The 24,668-nt window shown below is 45.7% G+C and overlaps 1 protein-coding gene across 3 annotated transcripts in view; it reads left to right on the forward strand.

The window, feature by feature from the left end:
• The first annotated feature begins 2,695 nt into the window (after positions 1-2,695).
• LOC112660055 (regulator of G protein signaling 7 binding protein) overlaps positions 2,696-24,668 on the forward strand; it is a 102,791-nt gene continuing 80,818 nt past the window's right edge. The window contains exons 1-2 of one of the 3 annotated variants that reach the window (XM_035713479.2): positions 2,696-3,036; positions 3,954-4,120. In XM_035713479.2, the coding sequence (XP_035569372.1) occupies positions 2,872-3,036; positions 3,954-4,120 (332 nt within the window). In that variant the 5' untranslated portion in view covers positions 2,696-2,871. Of the gene's footprint in view, positions 3,037-3,165; positions 3,278-3,953; positions 4,121-24,668 lie in introns of those variants that run through there. The other 2 variants (XM_025447380.3, XM_025447381.3) reach the window with 2 other exon arrangements.

Raw genomic sequence — 24,668 nt, forward strand, 5'->3', positions numbered from 1 at the left:
TTTCTCTGGGTCTCTCATGAATAAATAAATCAAAATCTTTAAAAGAAATAAAAAAGGGGGAGGTTTATATCACAAGACTTAACAGCTTACAAATGAGCATTGCCCATTCTTCCTGAAGGTCCCCTTAGCCTGTCTGCATCTTCTCTGCAGCGATCTTCCTCCGTTGGGGAGACTCTGCCAACACGAGGTCTCCCCACCCCGATCTCCAAGTCATCCAAACACCTGGGGTGAGGGTAGCACCCCAAGGTCAATGTGGACACTAATGCCTCCTGCTTCCCACTCCTCGGGAAAACTGATTCTCAATCTTTTGTAAAAATGCTACACAAATACCACCGAACATCCATCCAGATGTCCACCTGTTAGGGTTTTCTACTTCACCACTATTTCCTCAACTCTGCGGCACCAACAGGTGGTCTACAGTTTATATCCATTTTGCAACTAACTACCTGGAGTCAGCATTGCTCCCCACCCAGCCCCGGGTTAAGGACTCTGTCCCACAACACTGTCCACACTTCAGAGACCAGTCACAAGTACCAAGTCCTCAGATTGCTCCCACTCTTATCAGATCTGACATCCATTCAGGGGTTCCCACAAACCCCCCTTCACTTGAACTTGGGTAGAGCCTTCGTTACTAGTTGACTGTAAAGAATGCGATGAAGGAAGAGATGCCCAGGGCAAGGTATTGGGGGGGGGGGGGCGTGCGGAGCTTCTGTGCCCTCCCTGCGCTTGCCACCTCCTCAGCCCCTCCACACCTTCGACAACCTGCATCCCACTGTGTAGCGGTTCCTATGGAGGTTTCATGATGTAGTCACGATTGATAAAGTCACTGGCTGCTCACAATTACATCAATCTCCTCTGCAGGGAAGTCGGAGGTGGGGCTGACAGCTCCAAACCTCTAGCCAGCTCTTAGTCTTTCTGGTGACCAAAGACTCCAATCACCCTTATCACTCAGGAGATGCCAAGGGTATTAGGAGCTCTACGACGGGAACTGGGGACAAAGACCAAATATCTTTCTTATACCACTCTGTTGTGTTTACCAGCCTTGTAAAAAAAAAAAAAAGTGTATATATATATATATATATGTATATATATATATATATATAAGTGTGTGTATACACACACACACACACATATCCTAGGGACACCCCCTGCCCTTATGGGTTTCAGCCTTCCTATTTCTGGCTCTCCCTGTCTGTGCACTCTCCATGTCCCCTTAAGACACTGACCAGGAACCTCTGATTTGTTCTTCCTGAGGCCTTGCCACCCATCATCGGTTCCTCGGTGGTAGACCTCTTTATCCGATGCCTCCAAGTAAATTATTCATGGGAACAAGTATTCTCCCATCACAGGGCAGAGGGCCAACTCTCCTTCCCCTAAGGACCTTAGGGTGTCAGTGGTAAAAGTGGACTTCAATGGCCCGAGCTCACTGCCATCACCCTTCACTCAGGCATCCCCTCCACTCTCCTGGGCCCCAACCCCCCACCCTGGCCTCTGGCTCACTGAGAGCCCAGAAAGAACTGGTCATTCTGAATGCCTGAGGGAGGCCTGCTGGCTCTCATGGGAAACCCTCAGCGCGCCGGTCTGGACACCCTGGAACGCAAGGCCAGCAACTTTACTGGTTAAAATGGGAGGAGGGCTAGTTTGAATCCCTCTGTGCGCTCTGCCCTACTGGCTCCCAGTCCCCTTCCCCGCATGTGCCCCACAAAATAAAAAAGCAGAACTACAGCAACAACCCACTGAGGGCAACAAAGCTTTCCTTTTAGGTCATCAAGAGGTCTTCCTTTGGACTCAAAAACCTCGCTGCCCCCTCCCTTTGGGCCTTGCTTATCCGCGGCCCCCAGAGGCTCTCCGACGGCCCCGGGGCCTTAGACGCACACAGGTTGATCCGTGTTTAGGTCCCAGCATGTGGCAATGTGCTCCACTCTGATGACACTTTTCGTTTCTAAGAATAGAGCCGATGAAGTAATATTGCAACTGACGTTCCCGGGGATTTGATTGGATAAGTGCATAAACTGTGGAGGGAGCAGGAGGGGGGGTTCTCCGGCCGGATCACATTAGTATTCCCGTCCTATCAATGTGCGGGGCAGCGCACAACGTCAGGCGGCCCGACTCCCTGCGTCCGCCAGTCCCGCCACGGATTCATTTGGGATCCTGGAGCAGACGAGCCCGTAGAGACGGGGGATCAAGGCAGCCTATTAGAGCCGGGTGCCTGCTTCGGGTGGGTGGGGGGGTACCGCCAGCCCTTCCAGGCCTGGCGACGCGGGGAGGGAGGGGAAAGACGACGGAGCGGCGCTGCGCTGCTGCGGGAGGACACCGGAGCCAGAGCGACACTCGTCCCCCCACCCCACCCCCCACCCCCCACCCCCACCTTGCAGCGCAGGCTTTGAAAGCTGCTCGCCCATCTGAATGGAAACTCAGAACCGCCTGGCGGCGCGTTCCTCCTCGCCCAGCCTCGCGGTCCATGCCGAGGGGGAGGTAGTGCGAGCCCGCGCCGGCGCCCAGCTCCCGGGACAGGCCGGGCGATGCTGCTGAGCAGAACTTGACCGAGCCCGTCCGCCGCCGCCGGTGGAGGCGATGCTGCACGGCGCCGCCGCCGCTCCCCCGGCTCTCCCGCAGGCTCAAGGTTACCCGCCTGCGCAGCGCGCCCCGAGCCTGTGAGCGCCGCGCCTCGCCTCCCGGCTCCGGCTGCTCCGGCTGCTCGGTGGCTGCTCGGCGGCTGCTCGGTGGCTGCTCGGCGGCTGCTCGGTGGTTGCTCGGCGGCTGCTCGGAGGCTGCTCGGCGGCTGCTCGGCGGCGGCGCGCAGGGCAACGACCGGGCCGCCCGCGCCGGGGCGCACTGCACCAGCGGCTTCGGCTTGGTGGATGTGTATGCATGAGTTCTGCACCGAATGGGCGCAAAAAGCGCCCCGGCCGGTCCACCCGCTCCTCGATCTTCCAGATCAGCAAGCCGCCGCTGCAGAGCGGAGATTGGGAGCGCAGGGGCAGCGGCTCCGAGAGCGCCCACAAAACCCAGCGAGCCCTGGACGACTGCAAGATGGTAGGTGAAAACTGCGCCTTTTTTTTTTTTTTTTTTTTTTTTTTTGAGAGGAAGGTGGGGGAAATCTTGTCTGTGAGTCGTTTGCTTGACTGCCAGCCACTCCCCCACCCTCGGCTCCTCCATGCCGATCACGTGCACAGGCACTATTTTTAAATCTGCAGTCCCCAGATGCGGGGTGACAACCCGGGTCGCGATGGCCCCGCAAAGAAGTGCCACGGCCAGGGTCTTGGGGTCAGCGGCTGTAAGTCATGCCTCTACCCCCTCGGAGGTGGGGGGGTGGGGGGACGGGGGATGCGAAAGACACGGTGAAGTGGCTTGCTCCACCAGGGAGGGAAGGGATGGGAAGGTGGAGGTGCTGATTTGTGGGGAGACGGCAGCAAATAAACCCAAACAGAGCACACGGGGCGCTGCAGAGGGGACGAAGGTTGCAGCGCAGAGGCTGTGGCCGGGCTTCCCGGCAGGCTCCGGAGCCAGAGTCTGGGCTTCAGTGGCCTGGCAGGAGGTGCCCAGTTTCCCTGTGACAACCTGTCTTGGGCCTCTATCCCCTCGCAACTTCAGATCCCTCTCTTAGCTGTGGTGCCAGGGAGCCTTCTGCGTGAGAGTTCCCATCCTCGAGCTCTAGGGACCTGGGAGTGGCATATGCTCTCGCTGTCTAGGGGAAACTGAGTCTAAGGGACCGGTGGAGGGGGTGGGGGTGGATCCGGAAATAGAGCTTCCACGCTCGGACTGCACGATGAAAAATAAACACTTGCCTTGGACAAAGAGAAACTTCCCACCTTTGTGCCTTGATCTTTGAGCAGTGGAGTGTGGGCTCCTGAGCTGGAGACTTATTTAGTTGGCCACAGGGTCACAGAACACCCCTGTTTGTGTACAGCAGAATACGACACGTTGGTGAAAGCCATTCACTTCTTTTCCAGCTTGTCCAGGAGTTCAACACGCAAGTGGCCCTGTATCGGGAGTTGGTCATTTCTATCGGGGACGTCTCTGTCAGCTGCCCCTCACTCCGGGCGGAAATGCACAAGACAAGAACCAAAGGCTGTGAAATGGCCCGGCAGGCACACCAAAAACTTGCTGCCATCTCGGGGTAGGAGACTCTTTGGCATTATTTGGTAATTCAGACACATGATGCATGGAGGCTGACAGTTCTTTATGGTGGCAGAGACCTCAGAGGTGATCTCTGCAAATCTGAAGTTTTAAACTCATCACCCTGAGATCAGGATTCTTTTGAGAGCCATAGAAAGACTAATCTCATGCCAAATTACAATCTGAAGGTTGTGTGATCCTTGAATATATATGTAGATTCAAGTTTGGGGTCATTAAGTGATTTTTTAAAAATTGACTTTCAATATGCCGTCCACATATTGAAACTCTGTGCTTCAGATTTTTCTGCGGAATGTTTGGCTGTCAAAATGAAGTTAAGTCATCACACCTCAAGATTATTTGTCATCTGCTGCTAAACATCTCCTGCACGAAAGGCTAGTTCAGTAGAGAGAAAATCTTTGCTAAATCCTAGATGTACTCAACTATTTATACCGTGAGATAAATTCCTGTGATACCATTTAAAATAAAATCCCTAAAATAAAGTCTTGGATATAAATTACTCTCCTCATTGTACTGTATAAGAGGAAAGTTTTAACAGAAGAACATTTTTGTGAAGATTGGGGAAATTCACAAACCCAACTAAACCTAGGCTGTTGATGTGCTCCTCCCCATTATTTTGTATTTATTTTATCACCCTCATGGATTCCCTGTCCTAATTTAGATGCTGATGTAGTGAGCAAAAACTTCTCTTCTGAGATCCCCCTCTACTTTTTCCTGCTCTCTCAATATCAGGAAAGAAGTTAGTCATGGGTTTTTGTCAATAGTCACTATACTCAAATAAGAATGTAGAACGAGAAAACACAGGAATCCTTATGGAAATACGTTAAGTGTTTGATTCCATTTGGATACAACCTTTATCTGTTTATCTGTGTATGTCTGGATTACAATCAAAGTGCAAGTCTTATAGGCTAAACTGAAAATGTTGCAGATTGATCACATATAGGAATTATATCTCACGTATGCATTTGAAAGAATCACTCTTTGCCATCTTTAATGCCAACAATATATATAATGCCAATAATATGTATGGTGACCACTATTGGTATATATAGAGTAGAAAGCCCTATGTTGCCTTTCTCAATAACTACACTTAACAAGTGGCGTCTTATATCATGAGAAAAGATATAGTATCTAATGCCCTTGATATGAGACATAAAGTGTATTACAAACCTATCTCATTTGGTAGAAATATTTAGAAGCTTTATCCTTTTCTGTTTTAACTGTCACACTGTGCCTAACAGGAAGTGAATCTGCGATTCCATCTAGGAGGTGGAAAGGGATTCAGTGTTTAAGGAGGTGGAAAGGGAGTCAGTGTTTAAGGAACGTACGGAAGAAATGCAGCTGTGATAAATCCCAGACAATAAGGGAGGTAAAACAATCAGAAACACAAAGGGGGATAGTGGTGGAATAAAAACTGTAGGGAAACAATGATTCAGAAGGGAAAACAGATTTAGAACAGGAAATTTTATGCGCAGAGCTAAATAGTAGCAGCTTTGTCAATCTTGTGTCCAAGGCAGTATGATGTATATTGAGGATCCCTCTAAGGGGAAATGCAAATTGATGACATGTTCTAATCACAGAAGATAGACCAGAGAAAGAAACAAGGAGTTCAATTTAGTCTATTTTACTACACACACAAAATTTGGTTCTTCCAAAGTTTTGGGAAAGAAGGAGTCTGAAACTACTGGCTCAAACTTGAGTTTTGAGGATTTGAGATGGATTTTATATACTCAGGGGTTGGTAGCCATTTGCTACTTAGTTTTGTGTTTCCTGAAGGTTGATGTTATTGGGAACAGTTCTGTAAGTCTTAGTGGGAAAAAGTGTTGTTCTTTGAGCCTTGAAAATGTAAGGCCAACTCCGTACAATGTTCTAGAATAGAATCTGAAGTATTTCCTCCTTAAAATAATGAACACAATTCAACCTTCTTTCTGGAAAAAAAAAAATGACAGCATTATAACTAAAGGAAATCCCTTTAGCTTCTTTCCATCTAGTTTTCATTAATGAAGGATGTGATTCTCCTTGGTGGAACTCCGTTCCTGACATTGCTAGTTATGTTGGCTCTCATGTCAAGCTTGACGTGAAAGCTAGTAGGGGACCTGTAGCATTCACTTTAAAATCTGAAGCAGGGTTAAAAAAAGCAAAGGTTCCTGGGGAATGGAGACACAAAGACTGGATTTCTTGAGCACTCATCCCTTGCCACTTAATTCATAGACTAACCCTCAGACGGAGAATTATTATCCTTCTTCTTACTGTTAGGTCTCAAAAAGGTTAAGAAACTTGCCCAAAGTTGCACAACTAAGGCCTCTGATTCGGCCCCACATTGTGTGCTTCTGAAATTCATGATCCTTCCTCTACATAATGCTGCCATTTAAAAAGGTATTATGTAAAAAGGAATGAAATACTAAAACACACTAACATATGGATGAATTGCAAGAAGAGTTTACTCAAAGATACCAGTCACAAAATGCCACGTGTCATGTGATTCCTTTTACATGAAATGCTCACAAAAAAGCACATCTATATGCACCAGAAAGTAGATTGGTGATTACCTAGATCTGCGAGCGGGAACAAAGGGTCACTACCAATGAGCCTTGGGGTGACTTTTTGGGGTGCTGAAGTGTTCCAAAATTGAAATGGGGTGATGATGATTGTACAACTATATAGTTACTAAAAAAAAAAATCATTGAATGGCACATTCGGAATGATGAAGTTTATGGTGGGTAAAATATAGCTCAGTATCTTGTAAAAAGTTATGATCACCATCACCGTGAATAAGGACACTTGGCCTTATTTTCTACACACACAGCTTTCAGTGAAAGGGGTGTGAACTCTAGGGCTGGGCAAACAGAACCCCCAGCTCTCCATGCATTCATCAAGACGCCAGCCTGACAGCTATCACCTACACACCAGTACTTTGCTCTGAGTAGGAACATAGGTGGGGCAATGGCAAGACCTGAAGGAGTAAATGAATTGACTTATTTCCCAACCAGCACAGACCACTCCTTTCCTGTTTATCACCTGGCTTTGGGGCCAGAGGAGGGAGTCTGGGTTGCAGGTAGCCAGGGGAAAAAGAGGAGGAAAACCAGACAGTTGGGATTAAGCCAGAGTTGCTTACACCCCTTCATCCCTAAGTGACGCCCTCAAGGGATGGTGGCCAGGAGAGATGAAAACTCCCACCGTGTTTCTCATCAGCTGGCCCCAGGTCAGAGGGCCATTGTCACAGACGTCATCAAAACCCCCTTCCCAAACTGTGTCTACATCAGCTAAAGTTGCAGCACCTCCTTTTCTTTTGAAGGCAGCTGATGTCTTCTGGACACAGCCAGCCAGGTGGATCCCAAGTCTCTCCTACCTGGTTTGAGGAACCACAGTAACTGTCCCCTTATGGGGCTGATCCTCTCCTTACTATTCAAACTAAGAAAGGCCTCAAAGGTCACTTCCTAGAATGGTCTCTTGACTTGTGTTTTAGCAGCAGAATCTTCTTTCCAACTAAACGTGCAAAATCAGACTTAAAATGCATATCAAAAGTGGCAGTGCTGTGCCCTGCTTGGGGTGTGTGTGTGTGTGTGTGTGCGCCCACGTGCATGCATGTGTGCACACCTCAGGGATAGGCGGCTGCCAGGCTCAGTGTCCTTGGACTCCCTTTCTAAAATGACTTCTGAGACACCTTTGAAGAATCCCTAGGACTTAGCACCATTGTCTTGTTTTGTATTGGAAGAGATTCAGAGGATTCCGAGTGACTTCAGAGGCAAGGTGGTTCAGGACATGTGGAGACTGAGCATTGAGGCAGAGAACCCCATTCCGTGACCTTGACGGAACCACTTCACTGTGTGAATCTCACTCTCCTCCCCTGTAGTCTCAGTGTGCTGCTCCCCGCGGGGTGGTTGAGAGGGTTTGTGGGGCCAGGGCCATGGCTCCCAGTGTCTAGAGCACAACTCTCCAGTCCAAGGCTGTTCTAAGCCTGGAACCCATGCTTGTGGCTCCCTGGCCTGGTGCTAGGTCCATGAAGCACGCACATCTTGAGGACAAAGAGAGGAGTACCCCCTCTGGGCTAAGGAGCAACCCCGAGGAGCCAGGACCCTCTAGCATCAGCTGAGACTGGGATCAAATCCCAGCTTTACCACTTGCTAGGAACCCGTGCATGTTGAGCTACACACGGCTTCCCAGGGCGGCAAAGGTGAGGCAGGTGCACTGGCGTGGGTACGCAGACTTGGCCTGTGCCCAGATCTCAGCCCAGCCCTTTTACAAATGGTGTCACCCTCTCTGCCTCAGTTTTCTCGTCAGACAATGGGGTGAATAGCAGATGGGACTGAACCATACGGTGTCGTAAGGACCAAGTAAGTGGACAGACACTAAGCACTGAGACTGACTAGCACACCGTTACACTATTATGAATTCAGATTAGCGTTCACATAATTATTCACAAGACTTGCAAAATTCAGGACATCTTGATATACTTAATATGAAAAATAAATTTATCCATCAAGTATTTTTCAAAGACTTGGGTTGAAATTAATTTATGCTTATCGTAGGTCTTTATATTACATTTGGAAGAATTTTCTAGGTTGAGGCTTCCCAGATGACTATCAAAAGACTTTTTTTTCTTCCTTTTTGAGAGCATAAGGGGGAGGGGGAGAGGGAGAGAGAAATCCAAGCAGGTTCCTCCCAGCACAGAACCCAATGTGGGGCTCGATCTCACGACCCTGAGATCATGACCTGAGCCAAAATCAAGAAGTAGATGCTCAACCAAATGAGCCACCCAGGCGCCCCAAGGCTTTTTCTTTAATACTTTAATATGGGTAAGTGAGGGTTCCAAAGTGGTTTAGAAAGATGTTCTTCATGCAATGCCTGGGTGGCTCAGTGTTTGAGCATCTGCCTTTGGCTCAAGGTATGATCCCAGGATCAAGTCCTGCATCGGGCTCCCTGCATCGAGCCTTCTCCCTCTGCCTGTGTCTCTGCCTCTCTCTCTGTCTCTCATGAATAAATAAAATCTTTAAAAAAGTATTTGTATAAATCAAACCATATTCCTCATAAATTATGTCATTTTTTTTTAATTTTTTTTATTTATTTATGATAGTCACACAGAGAGAGAAAGAGAGGCAGAGACACAGGCAGAGGGAGAAGCAGGTTCCATGCACCGGGAGCCTGATGTGGGATTCGATCCCGGGTCTCCAGGATCGCGCCCTGGGCCAAAGACAGGCGCTAAACCGCTGCGCCACCCAGGGATCCCTAAATTATGTCATATTTGTAAAATTTTTTGGCCTAGCTCTGAAACAGGCTGTGTGACAGAGGACAGGCCTGTTACATTCTCGGTCCACCTCAGGGAGAGCGCTGAACCAAATGACCTGTCTTCTGGCTTCATCATTCCAGTGTTCTGTGTTAATTCAGGCGGAATCACACAGACTATGGTTACAGAACTAAGATATAAAAAATAAAATAAGTATTATGCATGAAGTTTGAATTCCAGAGATAATTTGTTGAGATATGAACATACTACAGCCACAAGAAGAATCTTAATTTCCTAATGGCTTCGGAGAACAATATATTGAATATCATGGATATTCATAGCCAGAGATTTCAGATTTTTCTTCCAGCAATTAGTTTTCTGACCAACCATGCCTAGTTCACTCTCCTTTTCAGCTTCTATCTATCTCTCATGGTTGTTTTTTTTTTTTTTTTTCCACTCTTTTTTCTCCAGTCCCACTTTTAGCTGGTTCTTGTGTGTTCCTTGTTCTGTTTGCTAGGAAGTTGGGAGAGCAGGGAGAGAGAGAATTCAGTTTCGCAGCTCACTCAGTAATGCTTCCTTTTCACACTGGGGCTGAGATAGCAGCCAGTACGTGGGGTGGGAGAGTATGAAAGTGCTTGGTGAGCATGGAGGCAGCCCTCACAGCTTTCTTAATCCACACGATGGAGGAGGCCTTATTAGTACAAGAGGCCTGGTTGGCAGGCATGCCAAGCCACCCACTCTGTCCTATATGTTCTCTTTCTATTACAGGTGTTTTTGCTTTAAAAATTTTAACTCTCACTGGTCAAATAATCAAAGGGGAGCCATGTGTGTGCCAAAAGAATATGCTGTCCATCAAAGGAAAGGATGAGCGAACAATTCTATTTTAGTGTGCTAGGGTTGCAGTAACCAAGTACCATACGCTGGGTGGCTTTTAAACATCACCAAGTTCTTGTCTCACAGTTCTGAAGGCTACACATCCAAGATCAAGGTGTAGGGAGGCTTGGTGCCTTCTGAGGTTTGGGAGCAAAAATCTGTTCCTTTCTCCTAGCTGCTGGTGGTTTGCTGACAATCCTGGTTGTTGGTTCCTGGTGGTTGTTCCCTGTTGATCCATCTCTGTCTTTATCTTCACGTGTCCTCCTCCCCGTGTTTGTGTGTGGGTCTCAATTTTCTCTCTCTCTCTTTTTTTTTAAGAATTTTATTTATTTATTCATGAAAGAGAGAGAGAGGCAGAGACACAGGCAGAGGGAGACGCAGGCTCCCTGTAGGGAGCCCGATACGGGACTCGATCCCAGGTCTCCAGGATCACACCCTGGGCTGAAGGCGGCACTGAACCACTGAACCACCCGGGCTGCCCTCAATTTTCTCTTTTTATAAGGAAACCAGTCAAACTGGATTCGGGGGCCTAACCTATTTCAGTAGGACCTCATACTAACTGAACTAGTTATACCTGTTACACCTGCAACAACGTATTTCCAAATAAGATCTCCTTGTGAGGTACTGAGAACTAGGACTTCACAGATGGATTTGGGGCTGAGGAGACATAACTCAACCCAGAGCAGATTCCTTTGACCCATCTGTAGGAGAATGCCTACTTTGGGTTGTTGGGCCCAGTGGGAATAGAGGTAGAGCTCTACCCAGCACTTTGTACCTTTTCTCAACACTTCCAAGTCTTTGCTGGGAAGTAAAGACTTCCCAGTGCCCCATGCTTTAGAAACTTCGTTTAGCTCATGTTAGAGGTGAGGGTTGTGACCATGGACTAGATCGCTTTCTGTATGAAATGCATGGGGTCCCAAAGGTACAGAATCCCCAAAGTGTCAGCACTTGGCTCTAACCCATTGAATTACCAGTGAGTAAACATGGAAGAGAAAAGAGGGACCAAAAATCCAACTACAGGAAATAATGTTGGGTGGCTGGCAAGGGGGGGCCACATGACAGTCCACATACATGGTGTTCATTTTCTCTGGTCTGTGTGGCCAGAACTGGGTAGGTGCTGGTGGTCCTTTGGTGGTACTAACACTGTTGCGTAAGGACCATAAACAACTGACACAGTACTGACTCACACCAGATTAAATAACAGTCTCATATTAGCCCCAAAATGCCAGGTGGTATGGGATCTAGACAAAGGCTCTCCCGTTGCCTGTTGAACTTAGCCTTTTTATGCTTTGAACAGACCCAATGACCTTCACCCTGCTAGGGCCTTCTTAACAAATGTTTCCCAGCTGAGAGAAAATTAAACTAAGATGACCCTGAGGGAAATTTATTGTCGCTTTATTTAGATGGTGAACTAGGAGAAAGCAAGGCGGTGTTTCATTCATGCTTGCACTTGGAGCGGCAAGTCAGTGAGGATGTGTCCATTTTGTGCATTCGTTAACTTTACTTGGTATTGTAAAACCTACTCGGGCAAAGGCTTTGGTAAGAACTCATGAGTTAAATTAGCCAACATTTCATGACTTATCTATTACTTTGGACCTTATTTCTTTCTGATTTGTAACTGTGACACCAGTATGTTGTTTATCAACAATTGAAGACTTAAAAAACACACCTAAGGGGCACCTGGGTGGCTCCATCAGGGAAGCGTCTGCCTTCAGCTCAGGGCATGATCCCGGGGTCCTGGGATCGAGCCCCGCATTGGGCTTCTTGCTCAGTGAGAAGTCTGCTTCTCCCTTTCTCCCCCACCTCAAGCTCTCTCACTCTCTTGCTCTCTCTCAAATAAATAAATAAAATCCTAAAAAAAAAACAAAAAACACACACCTAAGATCAATTTTATTGGCATGGGCGTTCATTATCACAGGGATCACCAGGCAAGGTGTATTTTAGGATTACTACAATTCTGTTTCATTAAAGTCACTTGATAAAATATCACCCTAACATCTATCTGCTCCACGGATCCTGAATAGTTAAATAATGATTTTCCATTAGGATCACCTTTAAAAGCCGTCCTTTAAATATTCAGCCCTTGAAAGTTTAATTGCGTCTCTTCTAAAAGGCTATCTACATAAAGTACAGCTCGAGAGCAGCAACTATATCCATTTATTTCCTCTGCTCTGCAAGACACGACTTTAAAAAAAGCAAAACTGGCACGAAGAATATTTAACTGCTTGTCTATATACATACATGCATATATGTATATTGCTTGTCTATCTATGCATGTATTTATACATAAACAAATACTAAAATTCGTGAAATAGACTCTTGTTAGCATAAAGTGTCTGAGCCTTTACACTGGAATTGCTGGTTTAGCAAATAAAGGTTCCCCAGTCAGGTTAACAAAAATCAACTTCACACTTGCAGCAGTAAGGACACTAATCATCCACACCGATTTAATGGAGTTTGAGCACAAGGGGGAAATGCGTCCTAACCCAGAAGTCAAACCCCCTGTGTATGCTTTAGTTACTAAGGGTCAGTGAGTCGGTAAATAATAAATCCCCTCACCCCTACTCGGTCAGTGAGCAAACTCTGTGATGTTTTATCTTATTTGGTGTCTATTGTCTCTCTCCTTATTTTTTTTTTTGTCTCTCTCCTTAATTCCCCATTTCTGAGGTCACCCTCTTGGCTCACAGCCACCCCCCCACCCCAACGCCCCCCCAAGGCATCAACCACTGCACTATCTCCCAGCTGGTCTCTGTACCAGTTTTCCTTCACCTCTTCTCAACTTATTCACTAGTTCTAGACTAATCCTCTTATAATTTTCCTCCGATCTTGCCATTTCTTTGCCTTAAAACTTCAAGCCATTCCCCACTCCCTAAAGCAGTGTCTCTTCAAACGTGATTCTCCCCGGATTGCCTCTCTCAGAATCACCTGGCGAACCCTCACACCTAAAGAAGCAACATCTCTGGAGAGTGAGAGGTGGAAATTCGAATTTTTAGCAAGCACCACCCCATCCCCCAGGGGATTCTTGAACATGCTAAACATGAGGCCCCATGGCCTAAAGCAGTGATTCTCAACTCGGGCTGCACGCTGGAATCACCTGGGAGGCTTTAAAAAATTGCTGATGCGTGAAGCTCATCCCTCGAGTTTTTGATTTGAACTATCTGGGATGTGGCCTGGACGCTGAGATTTTTTTAAAGCTCCCCAAGTGGGCATCTGTATCAAACTGGCTTATACTTGGCTCCACTGAACAAAAAAATTCAAAGCAGTTGCTTAAAGCCACCAGGGTTTATCCTCTCACGGAGAAGGAACCGTGGAATGGGAATTCAGAACTGGCGAGGTTGCTCTATGAAATCATTGCTCTGTTGCCCGTTCTTAGCATATGCCTTCCACCCTCAACCTGCCTTTATGATGCAAGATTATGACAGGAGCTCCAGCCGGCAGCACAAATTCCAGGCCAGAGGAAAGGAGGAAGGGGGGGGGGGGCACATTTCCCAAGTGGGTCAGCTCTTAAAAAAAAAATGATTTTATTTATTTATTCATAAGAGACTCAGAGAGAGAGGCAGAGACACAGGCAGAGAGAGAAGCAGGCTCCCTGCAAGGAACCCGATGTGGGAGTAGATCCCAGGGCCCTGGGATTACGACCTGATGCTCAACCACTGAGCCACCAGGGGTGTCCCTTAAGTAAATCCAAACAAAACCTCCAGAACTGCGTCACATGGTCACACCTAACTACAGAAGAGATTGCGAAGTGTTTTCCTCTGTTTGGCACCTTAAATGGAAGGGGAAGGGGAAAGATGGACACTGGCCTACAGCTATCTCTGCCACAGCACCCAACCTATATTCCTGGGCTCTTCTCTTACCATCTGACTTGTAAACTCTTTGTTTGCTCAAACCGGTTGACCCCTTATTCCCTAAAAGTATATAAAAGATGGTCCTATCCTATTAGTTCAGTCTGTGGGTTCTTTCTATAAAAGCTGATCCTGTAGCCACTAAAAGAGATCATTTCCTCTCCTGGAGGTCAAGGTCTTACGTACAGTCTCATCAGAGCCCACCATGCTCCCCATACAGAAATCCAAAAGAGAAGGAGTCGTCCCAAAGGGACTAACAAGTCTCTGCTGCTTTTAAATGGACCCACGGAGAAGATAAGTGGTGCAGGAACCCCTTGGGAGGGCAGGAAGTCAGGCAAGGTACCTCTGAAAGGGGTTGAGTTTAATCTCCAGACAGGATGTGGGATGGGATAGGGCCTGCAAAGAGTCTAAGCAGTGGCACTCAAGAAATCAATTCGAAAATATCTACCTGAGATTGGGTGAGATTCTTGTTGGAACAATTTTAGAACTTCCTTTAGTACAACAAAGAAAGAATTTCATCAAGGTGTTAAAATCTGATGAGCTATTAAGAATAGAGAGAGGCAGTGTTTTCTGGATATAGGGATAAGCTGCAAGAGGACCTGTGATCAAGATTATAATAAGGTCATTAAGAAAAACTGAACTTGAAACTCATCTCATATAAACTGTGTTACATACAGCAGTTAGGTCATAAGATGCATTTGACCCATTGTTTCCTAAACTATAAACCTGGGCAACACATGACGGTGTATTCTATGCTGAAAAATATTCTTTTGCACTTGGGGAAGTTTCCTCCTTTTCTGCGAAACTATTTATAGAGTATCCACCATATGCCACGTGCTTTTCCAGGTGCTGGAGATAGAGCAGTTCTGAACAAAATAAAGAAGGTTCTTGCATTCCTAGTGAGGATGATCAAGAAGTGCGATGGGTCTGAATGTCTGCTTCCCCACACGATTTCTATGTTGAAATCCTAATGCCCAAAGTTCTAGTATTGGTGGGTAGGCCTTTGGGTGGAGCCCAAGCCACAAGGGGGCTCATGAATGGGAATGGGATGCTTATAAAAGGGGCTCCAAAAGGATCCCTCGCACCTTCCACCATGTGAGGTCACAGCCAGAAAGCAAGAGTTCTGAACCGCAAAGGGAGCCCTCGCCAGACCGACCATGTGGTGCCTAGGCCTTGGACTGCACAGCTTCCTGACTGATGAGCACTAAATTCCTGTTGTTGTAAGCTACCCAGTCCATCATGTTTTTTATAGCAGCCTGAATGCACTGAGAGAAAGCAGGCAAAAGAGAGCGCAGAGAGTGATAATTGCAGTGAAGAAAACAGATTATGATTAAAGAATGATGGAGGAGTGTGGGAAGTTATTTTCAGATGGGGTTTTCAGAAAGGCCCCTCCTGGAAGGTGACATTCTAACCTACTATTTGACCTTGACAAGGGGCCAGTCACGTGATGATCTGTGAGAAAAGCACCTCACCTAGAGGGAAGACCACATGTAAACGTTCAAAAATAAACTGACCTCACCATGTTTAAGGAGAAAAAACAATTGTCTTTGGCTGCAGGTAACATAGACTGAATTTCAGCGACTTAAATACAGAAGAGTTTCTTTTCTCATGTAATTAATAACTCAAGGTTACAGGATGACAAACATTGGTTCATGATTCAAGGATATCAGGTATGAGATATGAGAGGCCCCAAGGTCCCAAGAATGCTGCTCCAGCTCTAGAAATTGTGTCTATGTTCCCAGCAGAGAGCAGAAGGCAGGAACATAAGATAATTAAGTGCATCCCTTTCTGAAGAACTTTCTCAGAAGCCTTGCAAGAACGTCTATGAACGTGTCACTGGCCAGGATCCGGTCATGAGGATCTCCTGACCACAGGTTCATGATCTGACTCACATACACTTCTCACCATACTGTCCAGTGAGGACAAAACGTTCCCAAGCTATAAGCCAAAGTGACACTTCCTGAGGGCCAGGACATGATCTTTAGCAAGACAAGGGATGGGGAGGGAGCCTGGACGTGAGACGTGGGAAAGGGGTGCTACAGTGGGGAGAAAGAAGTGGAAGGGGATCCCTCAATGTCCTCCTGCCCCTTTCTGCCCATTTTCTTCTTGAGTTGCTGGTTCATTCGTGGATCCATGAAACACTGAACACCTACTCTGGATCAGGTGCTATGCTAGGTTCTGGGAATGTAAAGATAAATAAAACACAGCCTCTGTCCTTGTGGAACTTACAGGCTAGCATCTGTAGAGACAAATCCTTGCAGAACGGGGTCATCAGCACTGCTATAGAAACATGCAGGTAGGGATGCCTGGGTGGCTCAGTAGTTGAGCATCTGCCTTTGGCTCAAGTTGTGATCCTGGAGTCCCGGGATCAAGTCCCACATGGGGCTCCCTGCATGGAGCCTGCTTCTCCCTCTGCCTGTGTCTCTGCCTCTATCATGAATAAATAAAATATTTTTAAAAACAATATGCAGGGGATACAGGACAGACATAAAGGAGGCAGCTATCAGCTTTGCTGGAGGGACCTTAGCCAAGAAACAAGACTTCATAAAGGGGATAATGGCCTTGGACCAAACTTTGAAGAACAAGTGCCAATGTCCTTTCTCTTCAATTTGTGTGGCCTCAGGCTTACTGACATGAGTAAACATGAACCAAGGGAAAAGAGAAACAGCAATGTCAGTGTGCTGAGCACCAACTGTATGCTATACACACCCTTTGCACATACTACTTCACAAAATTCATGTATTGCTTTACACGTATTACTTCATGAGTACATGAGTTCATCTGAAAAAAATACCTACTTAGAACCCAGTGAGATGTTTTCAAGTCAGATATTTTGGTTAAGAAATGCATTTACCTCAAAGTAGCAGAGATTAGACCACAGGACCCTAATCATAGAACCAACTACGTAGGTAGTCGGGGTTACCTCAGTAGTTCAATCACGTCAGGACTATGGTCTTTGGGATTCTTCTTTTTTAATTTTTCAGGTTTTTTTCAAAGATTTATTTCAGAGAGAAGGAGAGAACATGTGCACACATGCATGGGGGGAGAAGGGAAGAGGGAGAAGGAGTCCCAAGCAGACTCCCTGCTGAGCACCGAGCCCCATGTGGGGCTTGATCTCACGACCCTGAGCCAAAACCAAGAGTTGGACACTTGACTGATTGTGCCAGCCAGGTACCCCCAATCTTAGGATTCTTTATACTTCTCCCTCATGTTTCCACTCTAATGGCCCCATGAAGAGCCAGTGAGGTTTCAGGGCTCTCTCTTGAATCCAGATGAGGCACACCTGGAAGCTTTCCAGAGCACCCAGAATCCTAGGTTTTTTTTTTAATTTTCATTTTTTAGTATATCTAGGTTGAGAAAGTTGAGCTATTTGGTTAACTGGTGGGACTGGGGTTTGAACACTGGTCTCTGTAGTAGCTGAGTCTATATTCTTGGCCATGCTGGGCTATTCCTCAGATGGTCCCTTTCTTGGAATGGCCCCAAAATTGGCCTACCTGCTTTCCTTCCCCTTTCACTGCCACTAAATACTGTTTCCACTCGAAGTCTCTCACCTTCTCTGGACACACTTCAGGACAAGGACCTCTTCAGCTGCCACACAGCTGATGTGAAGGCTTTTAAGGTTTCCTCAGCTAGTAAGAAGAAAACAGCAGGAAGGGGGAAAAAAATAACACAATTATGGTCTTTCAGAAGCTGCTAGTAGAATGTGAATGGACTTTGGCTCTGCATTCTGGAGGCCTCAGCACTTCTCTCCAAGCCCCGACTATTTCAGACTCTCTTCCTCCATGTTAGGTCTACTCCAGTTGTTCCATTCATAGGCATCATCTTTCTGGTTTGCCCAGGCAAGTCCCAACAATGAGCAGGAGCCCTCAGATTCTGACCCAGCTCTGGGTAGGCTGAATTCTGTGTTTTAGGAACCAATGTGCTTCTTCCCAGCAAGAGACATGACAGTAGGAGTGTGACACCCCCTTGCCACAGTGACATTGGCCACCTAAGGCATCAAGGAGCATAAGGGTGAAGAGTGAAATGGAAGGGAGGAGTGGTCCCAAGCATGCACAGACTCAAAGCAAAGAAAAATCCCTACTGCAGTGGTGGGGACACCCCAGAAACTAACACTGGAGCTGGGGAAAAATATGAGAGGGCCTCCTAAGGAACAAGAATGGGAAGAGATCATCAGCCCAATCTGCCCAATCTCCAAACACCACTTCTTAAAATACTCAAATCCTTCTTCAATGAACCAACCCCCAAGGGCTCCTGTTTGCCAAGCAGATGGAGTTTAAAATCATCGCAGTTATTGTCTACATTGCCCCCCTCAACATAATTCCAGTTTTTAGCCAGAATGATGCTTGTTAGAGCTTCAGGCTTTGAATCTTGGACTCCTTTATTCCCTTAGTGGGTCTAATTTTGAAATATTTCAATTTGACTTGGAATTCCTATTTCCATTCTTGCCATCTACTCACTGAGCTGAGGAATTAGGTGAAGCTGATTTTTTTTTCCTTTCTCAGATATTCAAGGTCCATCAACAGATCATTTCTGATTTTTCATATTTTAGTATCATTCCTATCATTTCATCAGTGTGGCAATTCCAATTTACCTCAGAATTAAAGGATAAACCACTCCCCTTCACCTACACTGACCTGTTTCTGATTCATGTTTCTGATACGCCAATTTATTAGGTAGAAATAGAGTTCCTAAAATTGTTACTGGTGTATAGGAACGACTTCATGCTTCTTGAATTCTGTAGCTAAAACGTTTTGGGTTTTGTGTCATTATTTTTGTTCAAATGGGGATTTTTTTTATGGTATTCCATGCTTATTTGTACTTATTCTACTATAACAGGCAGCAGGTGGAGTAAAAAAAACGAATAATAGGAAATCTAGTCAAGGATAAATCTTAATCTTAAAACTATTGTCCTTACTAGCATGTTATTAACTTTCATAAAAATCTATTCATTTTGATTTCATAATAATCCTCTTCTGGGTGCTGCTCAAAAACATGGGCTTGTGTACAAAGACCTTCCCTATGAGGACAACTACAGAATTTTCACCCCCAAATGAGCTAGATAAGGCAAAATGTAAAGGATCAGAACCTTTTTGTGGTTGTTATTTGGGAATGTTAGTTTGAGTAGGTATAGCTGTCCCCTCCACGGAGCAAAGAAATACTCTACTTAGAGGGGAGTGGAAGGTATCTTCTAAACTGGGTGTGCTAGAGTTCCTCAGAGGAAAACCAATAGGGTATATGGGGTGTGTGTGTGTGTGTGTGTGTGTGTGTGTGTGTGTGTGTATAAATGGGGAAATAGCTCACCTAGTTTTGGATGCTGAGCAATCCCACAATTTGCTCTCTTTAAGCTGGAGACTCAAGAAAGCAGGTGGTATAGTTTAGAGTTCAAAGGCCTGAGAACCAGGGGAGTTAGTGGTGTAAGTCTTGGTCCAAGGAGCAGGGGGAGGCTGATGGCCCAGCTCCATGGCCAGGCAGAAAGAATTCAACCTTCCTTAACTTTTTTGTTCTATTCAGGCCCTCAGTGGATTGAACAATGCCCACACATACTAGGGAGAGCCATCTGCTTTACTCCGTCTACCAATTCAAACACTATCTCTTCCAGAAACACCCTCACAGACAAATACAGAAATAATATTTAACCAAGTATCTGGGCATCCTGTGGCTCAATCAAACTGACACATAAAATTAACCATCACACTGGGTCCGTTCCCTTGATCACAGCAGATGGCTAAATGCCCCATAACTCATAATTCTCAGTGCATAGCTGTGGGGAGATCACCTGTGGACATTTGAGAAGCCTTCTGTATGTGCACAGTGAGACGAGAGACTGGAAGGAGCCCCAGCCAGTCGGCACATGGTCAGGAATCAGGACATCATTCACCTCTCACCAGGGAGTAACTACATGGCAAACAGTAGGTTCCAGAGGAGATTGCTGGATCTTCCCAACTGGGTGACTACCATGAACATCTTTCACCAAAAGTCATGTTTTCGTACTATCTGAATTTTGAGCTCAAATGGCTGCATCTGTTTTAGTACTGTACCATCACTGAATAATGAGGAAACTGCTCAGATTATTTTAGGCCACAGCATGCACCATAATGCAAAATCACTCGGCAAATGTTCTCTCCACAAAACAAGCCTTATCAACCATTTTTATATTCAGAGGTTCAACCTTTTGTTTTCTGAGGGTGAAATATGTTTTAAGTTACCAAGTCTGTTCAGACTCAGAGTGCCTTCAAATTATGCTCTGAATTTCAGCATTAGGTTAACGGTATGAGCATCATCATAGATCGGACATGAAAATGGGAAATGATTTCAGGGATCTATTCAGGTGTAATCTTTGCAAAAGAAAGGTCATCACAGTCATTCTGGGATGGGCTTTTCTTCATGCAGGCATTGTCCAAGTTCAGACAAGGAAAATTCTGTGGGGCACATAGGGGAAAGATACAGGGAAGGGGAACGGTTTATCTGGAAAAGAGGAAGGAAAGAAAGTGGGGGAGGAAGAACAAATTTGTTCTTTGGGAGATGGGCTGATCAAGGAGCTGGTGCTGCCAAGGGATAAAGGAAAGAAGTGAAGAGAAAATGAAGGGAAATATGCAGCCACGGGGTTAGTGGTCAGACGAAGGTCAAGCTTTCCAAACCCAGGTCCATCGCAGGTCCAGAAGCCAACGTGAAGAAGTGAAGTGGGCCAGGCGAGGTGGTGTAGGAGGTGGCCTACGCCTGAAGCAGGTGGCTGCCACCAAGCTTCATTGCTTGCTGGTTCCCATGTGAAGAGGGGGGCCGAATGGGCTATATTTCTGGCTTTTTCATTTAAGAGGATCCATGAATTCATGCTTGTGTGTCAACCCGATTTTAAAGTGTTGGCCAAGAGAAGAATTCTACAGACTTCAAGTGGCCCTCAGCTATTATTGCTACCTCTTTAATTATCACCTGCTTCTTGCCCAGAGTATTTGCAGACTGTTGGATGTGAACAATAAGAAATAGCAGGAGGCCTTCTCATCTTGGGTTCATATTAGTAACTCCAACCTATAGTACCTTCTCAATTCCTTCATGGCTTTCAGAATGGTCCCTTGGGAATGTTAAAATCTGTCAGTAGCCATCACCTTATTAAGCAAAATAATAACCAAATACAGAAATATATATATTTCTATTTGAAGCCTTGAATTGTTAGGGAAGCAAGGCCAAAAATACTTAATCAGCCTTAGGAACATGTTAAACATTTCCGGAATTGAACCTAAGGAGAGAAAATAGAATATTTGTACATTTGCCCTGAAGTCAAATTCCTTAAAAGACCCTTTCTCCTTTGATAAGAGGGCAATTATTTAAATCATCATACAGCTGACACATTACTTTCTCATATCAAACAGGAGCCATTGATCTTATTATGATCAAGATCAAGACAAATAGCCTGTCAGATATGTAACAGAGTCTGAGGTCCACATGAATGCTGAATAGGGAGCAATTTTTTTTAACTAAATGAAATCCTGGGGGGGGGGGGATGGCAAGAATCAACCTGATTTCTGTTATTTTTATCACTTGGCAGCTGACAGGACTTCACTGAGAGAAGGTACTATATACAGAGTACTGACAAATGCCCATTCGCCCAAGAATCATGACCATTTCTAAACAGCTATTTCTGAAATCCTAGCACAAGGTATTCATTCTTTGACCCGTTTTTTTTTCTTTTTCTTTTTTCTGCTTACAAGTGTGGAGCCTACATCAAATCTTTCCTTTCAATACTCAAGGTGTCCTCGTCTAAGATTCAAGACTTCATGTAGCCCCGTGGTTTATCCATTCTTCTCTTGCCCTTCCCCCTGCTTACCACACCCCCAGTCACTCAATAACCCATAGATCTTCCTCAGCCTACAGTAGGGTTGCATCCTGATAAACCCACTGTAAATCGAAAATAGTCTAGGAGGAAAAGGGGCGCCTGGGTGGCTCAGTGCCTGAGCATCTGCTTTTGGGTCAGGGCGTGATCCTGGGGTCCTGGGATCCAGTCCCATATTGGGCTCCCTGCATGGAGCCTGCTTCTCCCTCTGCCTGTGTCTCTGCCTCTCTCTCTGGATCTCTCATGAATAAGTAAATGAAAACTTTTTTAAAAAATTCCAGGAGGAAAATGCATTTAGTACACCTAACCTACTGACCATCCATAGCTTAACCTGGCCTGCCTTCAAGCCAATAGGTGGGTGAAATCACCTAACACCAAATCTGTTTTATAATCAAGTGGTGAATAGCTCATGTCATTTAACTGTCCTGAAAGTGAGAAACAGAGTGGTTGCCAGTGTTGTGGCACGTTTGCCCTAAAGCATGACCCGGCTCACTGTCCACACCCAGGTCATAAGAGCACATCATACCGTATACTGCTAGTCTGGAAAAAGGTCAAAATCCAGAATTCAAAGGACAATTTCTAATGAATGTGTCTTGCTTTCTCACCATCATCAACTTGAAAAATCCTAAGTCCAGACCATCCGGAGGCAGGGACCATCTGCATGCAGGTGAAGTAAGGTGAAGGTGAAGGTACAGGGGATCGGGGCTTGAAAGGCACAGGTGGCCCCTGCAGAGGGACAGAGGCTTGCAGGAGGAGCTTAAGCATTTGGAGAGAAGCCAGATCAAGTGGCTGACCTGTAAAGTCATAATAATTCGAAGATGCTGGGCTTCTATGACAATTTAACTTTTTCTTCATAGTTTGTTCTAGTTACAGATTCAGCGCCTGTATCTATGATCCGGCATCGACATTTCAAACACCAATGTTATATTGTTCATAACATTATACCTTCTGGGGTTTTGAGGTAAGGTCCCCAGTTTCTGACCTTTCAAAGTGCTTTAAAAATTTTTGTCATCATTATACGAATCCCTGCAGAGAGAACACACAGGAGCCCACCAATCTGTCAGTTATCACAGGCATTGTGCTCTTTCAACCCTGCTCCCTCTGTCCTGCTCAGCCTATGCCCTCTGCCCCCAGAACCCCCAAACATCCTGAGGAATCCTGTCCCTCAACTCTCCCTAGCCTGGGCCCTGGGATGGAATCTGTGGTTTTGAACTGAAAAGCTGAATCACTAAGTGCTAGAGCTCTGCAGCCCAATTAACTTTGCTTCTAGATACTTCTCCAAATAAATGGATAACATAGCAGTCTTTCCAACTTACAGTCTCTGCCCAAGAGGAGTGGTGGGTAAGCTCTACTTTGCTCAGCCTCAGGGTACAATTTCCAGCTCCACTGTAGCCAGGAAGGGGCAATGGCAGTGATGGACAGTTCTAGTCCAGTTGGCACCTCTGTGGGACAGTTGGGCCCTGAGGCTACAGAGGCTCAGGCTAGCAGACTGTGGCAGTGAGCAACGAAAGGCATTGTTTAGACACCCACCAATATTTTACAGAAATAACCTCAGGGTTCTTGGAGATGCCTACAGGAGGCTGGCTGCCACCAAGCCGGTGGGAGCTGAAAGCTGTGGTGATCTGAGGGCTAATGCTAAGGGGCCTTATAATTGTGGGTGCAGGTGGTAGCTGCTCTCCAGCCACAGCTCCTTATTGTCCTCCTGTCCCAGCTCTAAAGCAAACATTCAAAGCTCTCTAACAACTTAGTTGCAAGAACAGATATTCCACTTTCAAGACCAAAGACCCCCTGAAAATTCAGAAGTCACTCAAATAATGTACCCGGGTGCTAGTAGCTCAAGAAAGAACAACTGGAAGATATTTTTAGTTCCCCCGTTAATTTACTCGAGCGAGTGCCAAGAGGATCCCAGGTCACATCTGTGAGCTCCTAGTTCCAGGAAGCCCCATGGCATAAGCAGGTTCCTAACCCTGCTGCACATTCTAGCTTCCAGAACAGTTTTTTTTAACACACTCTTGTTGGGGCTCTACTCCCAGATCCATTAAATCAGAATGTCCAAGGGTGAGGCCTGGAACTGGGATTTATTAAAAAACAAACAAACAAACAAACAAAACTACAAGTACAGACCTAATCAGGGTCTGAGAACCAAGAAGTTGAGAGGAAAGAAGACCAGACTGATAACCAGAGGACCCTATTTGGAGCTACGGCCATACTTTCAATAGGGCGTGATCAATCCCCTTGACTACTCTGGGTGATAGATATTATTCCTACATTTCCTTGAAGCTGCACCAATGTGTGTACACATCACAGCATGACTTGTAACAGAAAAAAAAAATGATCTAAATATCCAATAGAGGATTGACTAATATACCCAGGTGCTAAGATACTGTGCAAACATTTAAAATGACATTAAGTGAAAAAAAAGCGTATTATAAAACAGTTTTACATAATGACCCCATTTTTGAAACAAAATGAAAATTATATAACTGGATATAACTGCAAGGATAGACACCAAAATCTTTACGGTGTTTCCTTTCTAGATGCATGACTTCCATCTACTTCTTACGCATCTGTATTGTCTAAATATTCTCTATAAAATGTTAAGAGGCAGAAATCACACACGTCAAGCCTTGACTATCAGGCTTAAGTACAAGTGGAGAAAATATCAAAAATAATTATTTACATAGGTAAAATTCTACTTCTTGTATTTATAAAGCAGATAGATGCAAAACCCTGACACTCTGCTTCTAAGTTACTTATAAAAAGG

Source organism: Canis lupus, chromosome 2 (assembly GCF_003254725.2).
Source record: "Canis lupus dingo isolate Sandy chromosome 2, ASM325472v2, whole genome shotgun sequence".
Taxonomy (NCBI): Eukaryota; Metazoa; Chordata; class Mammalia; order Carnivora; family Canidae; genus Canis; species Canis lupus.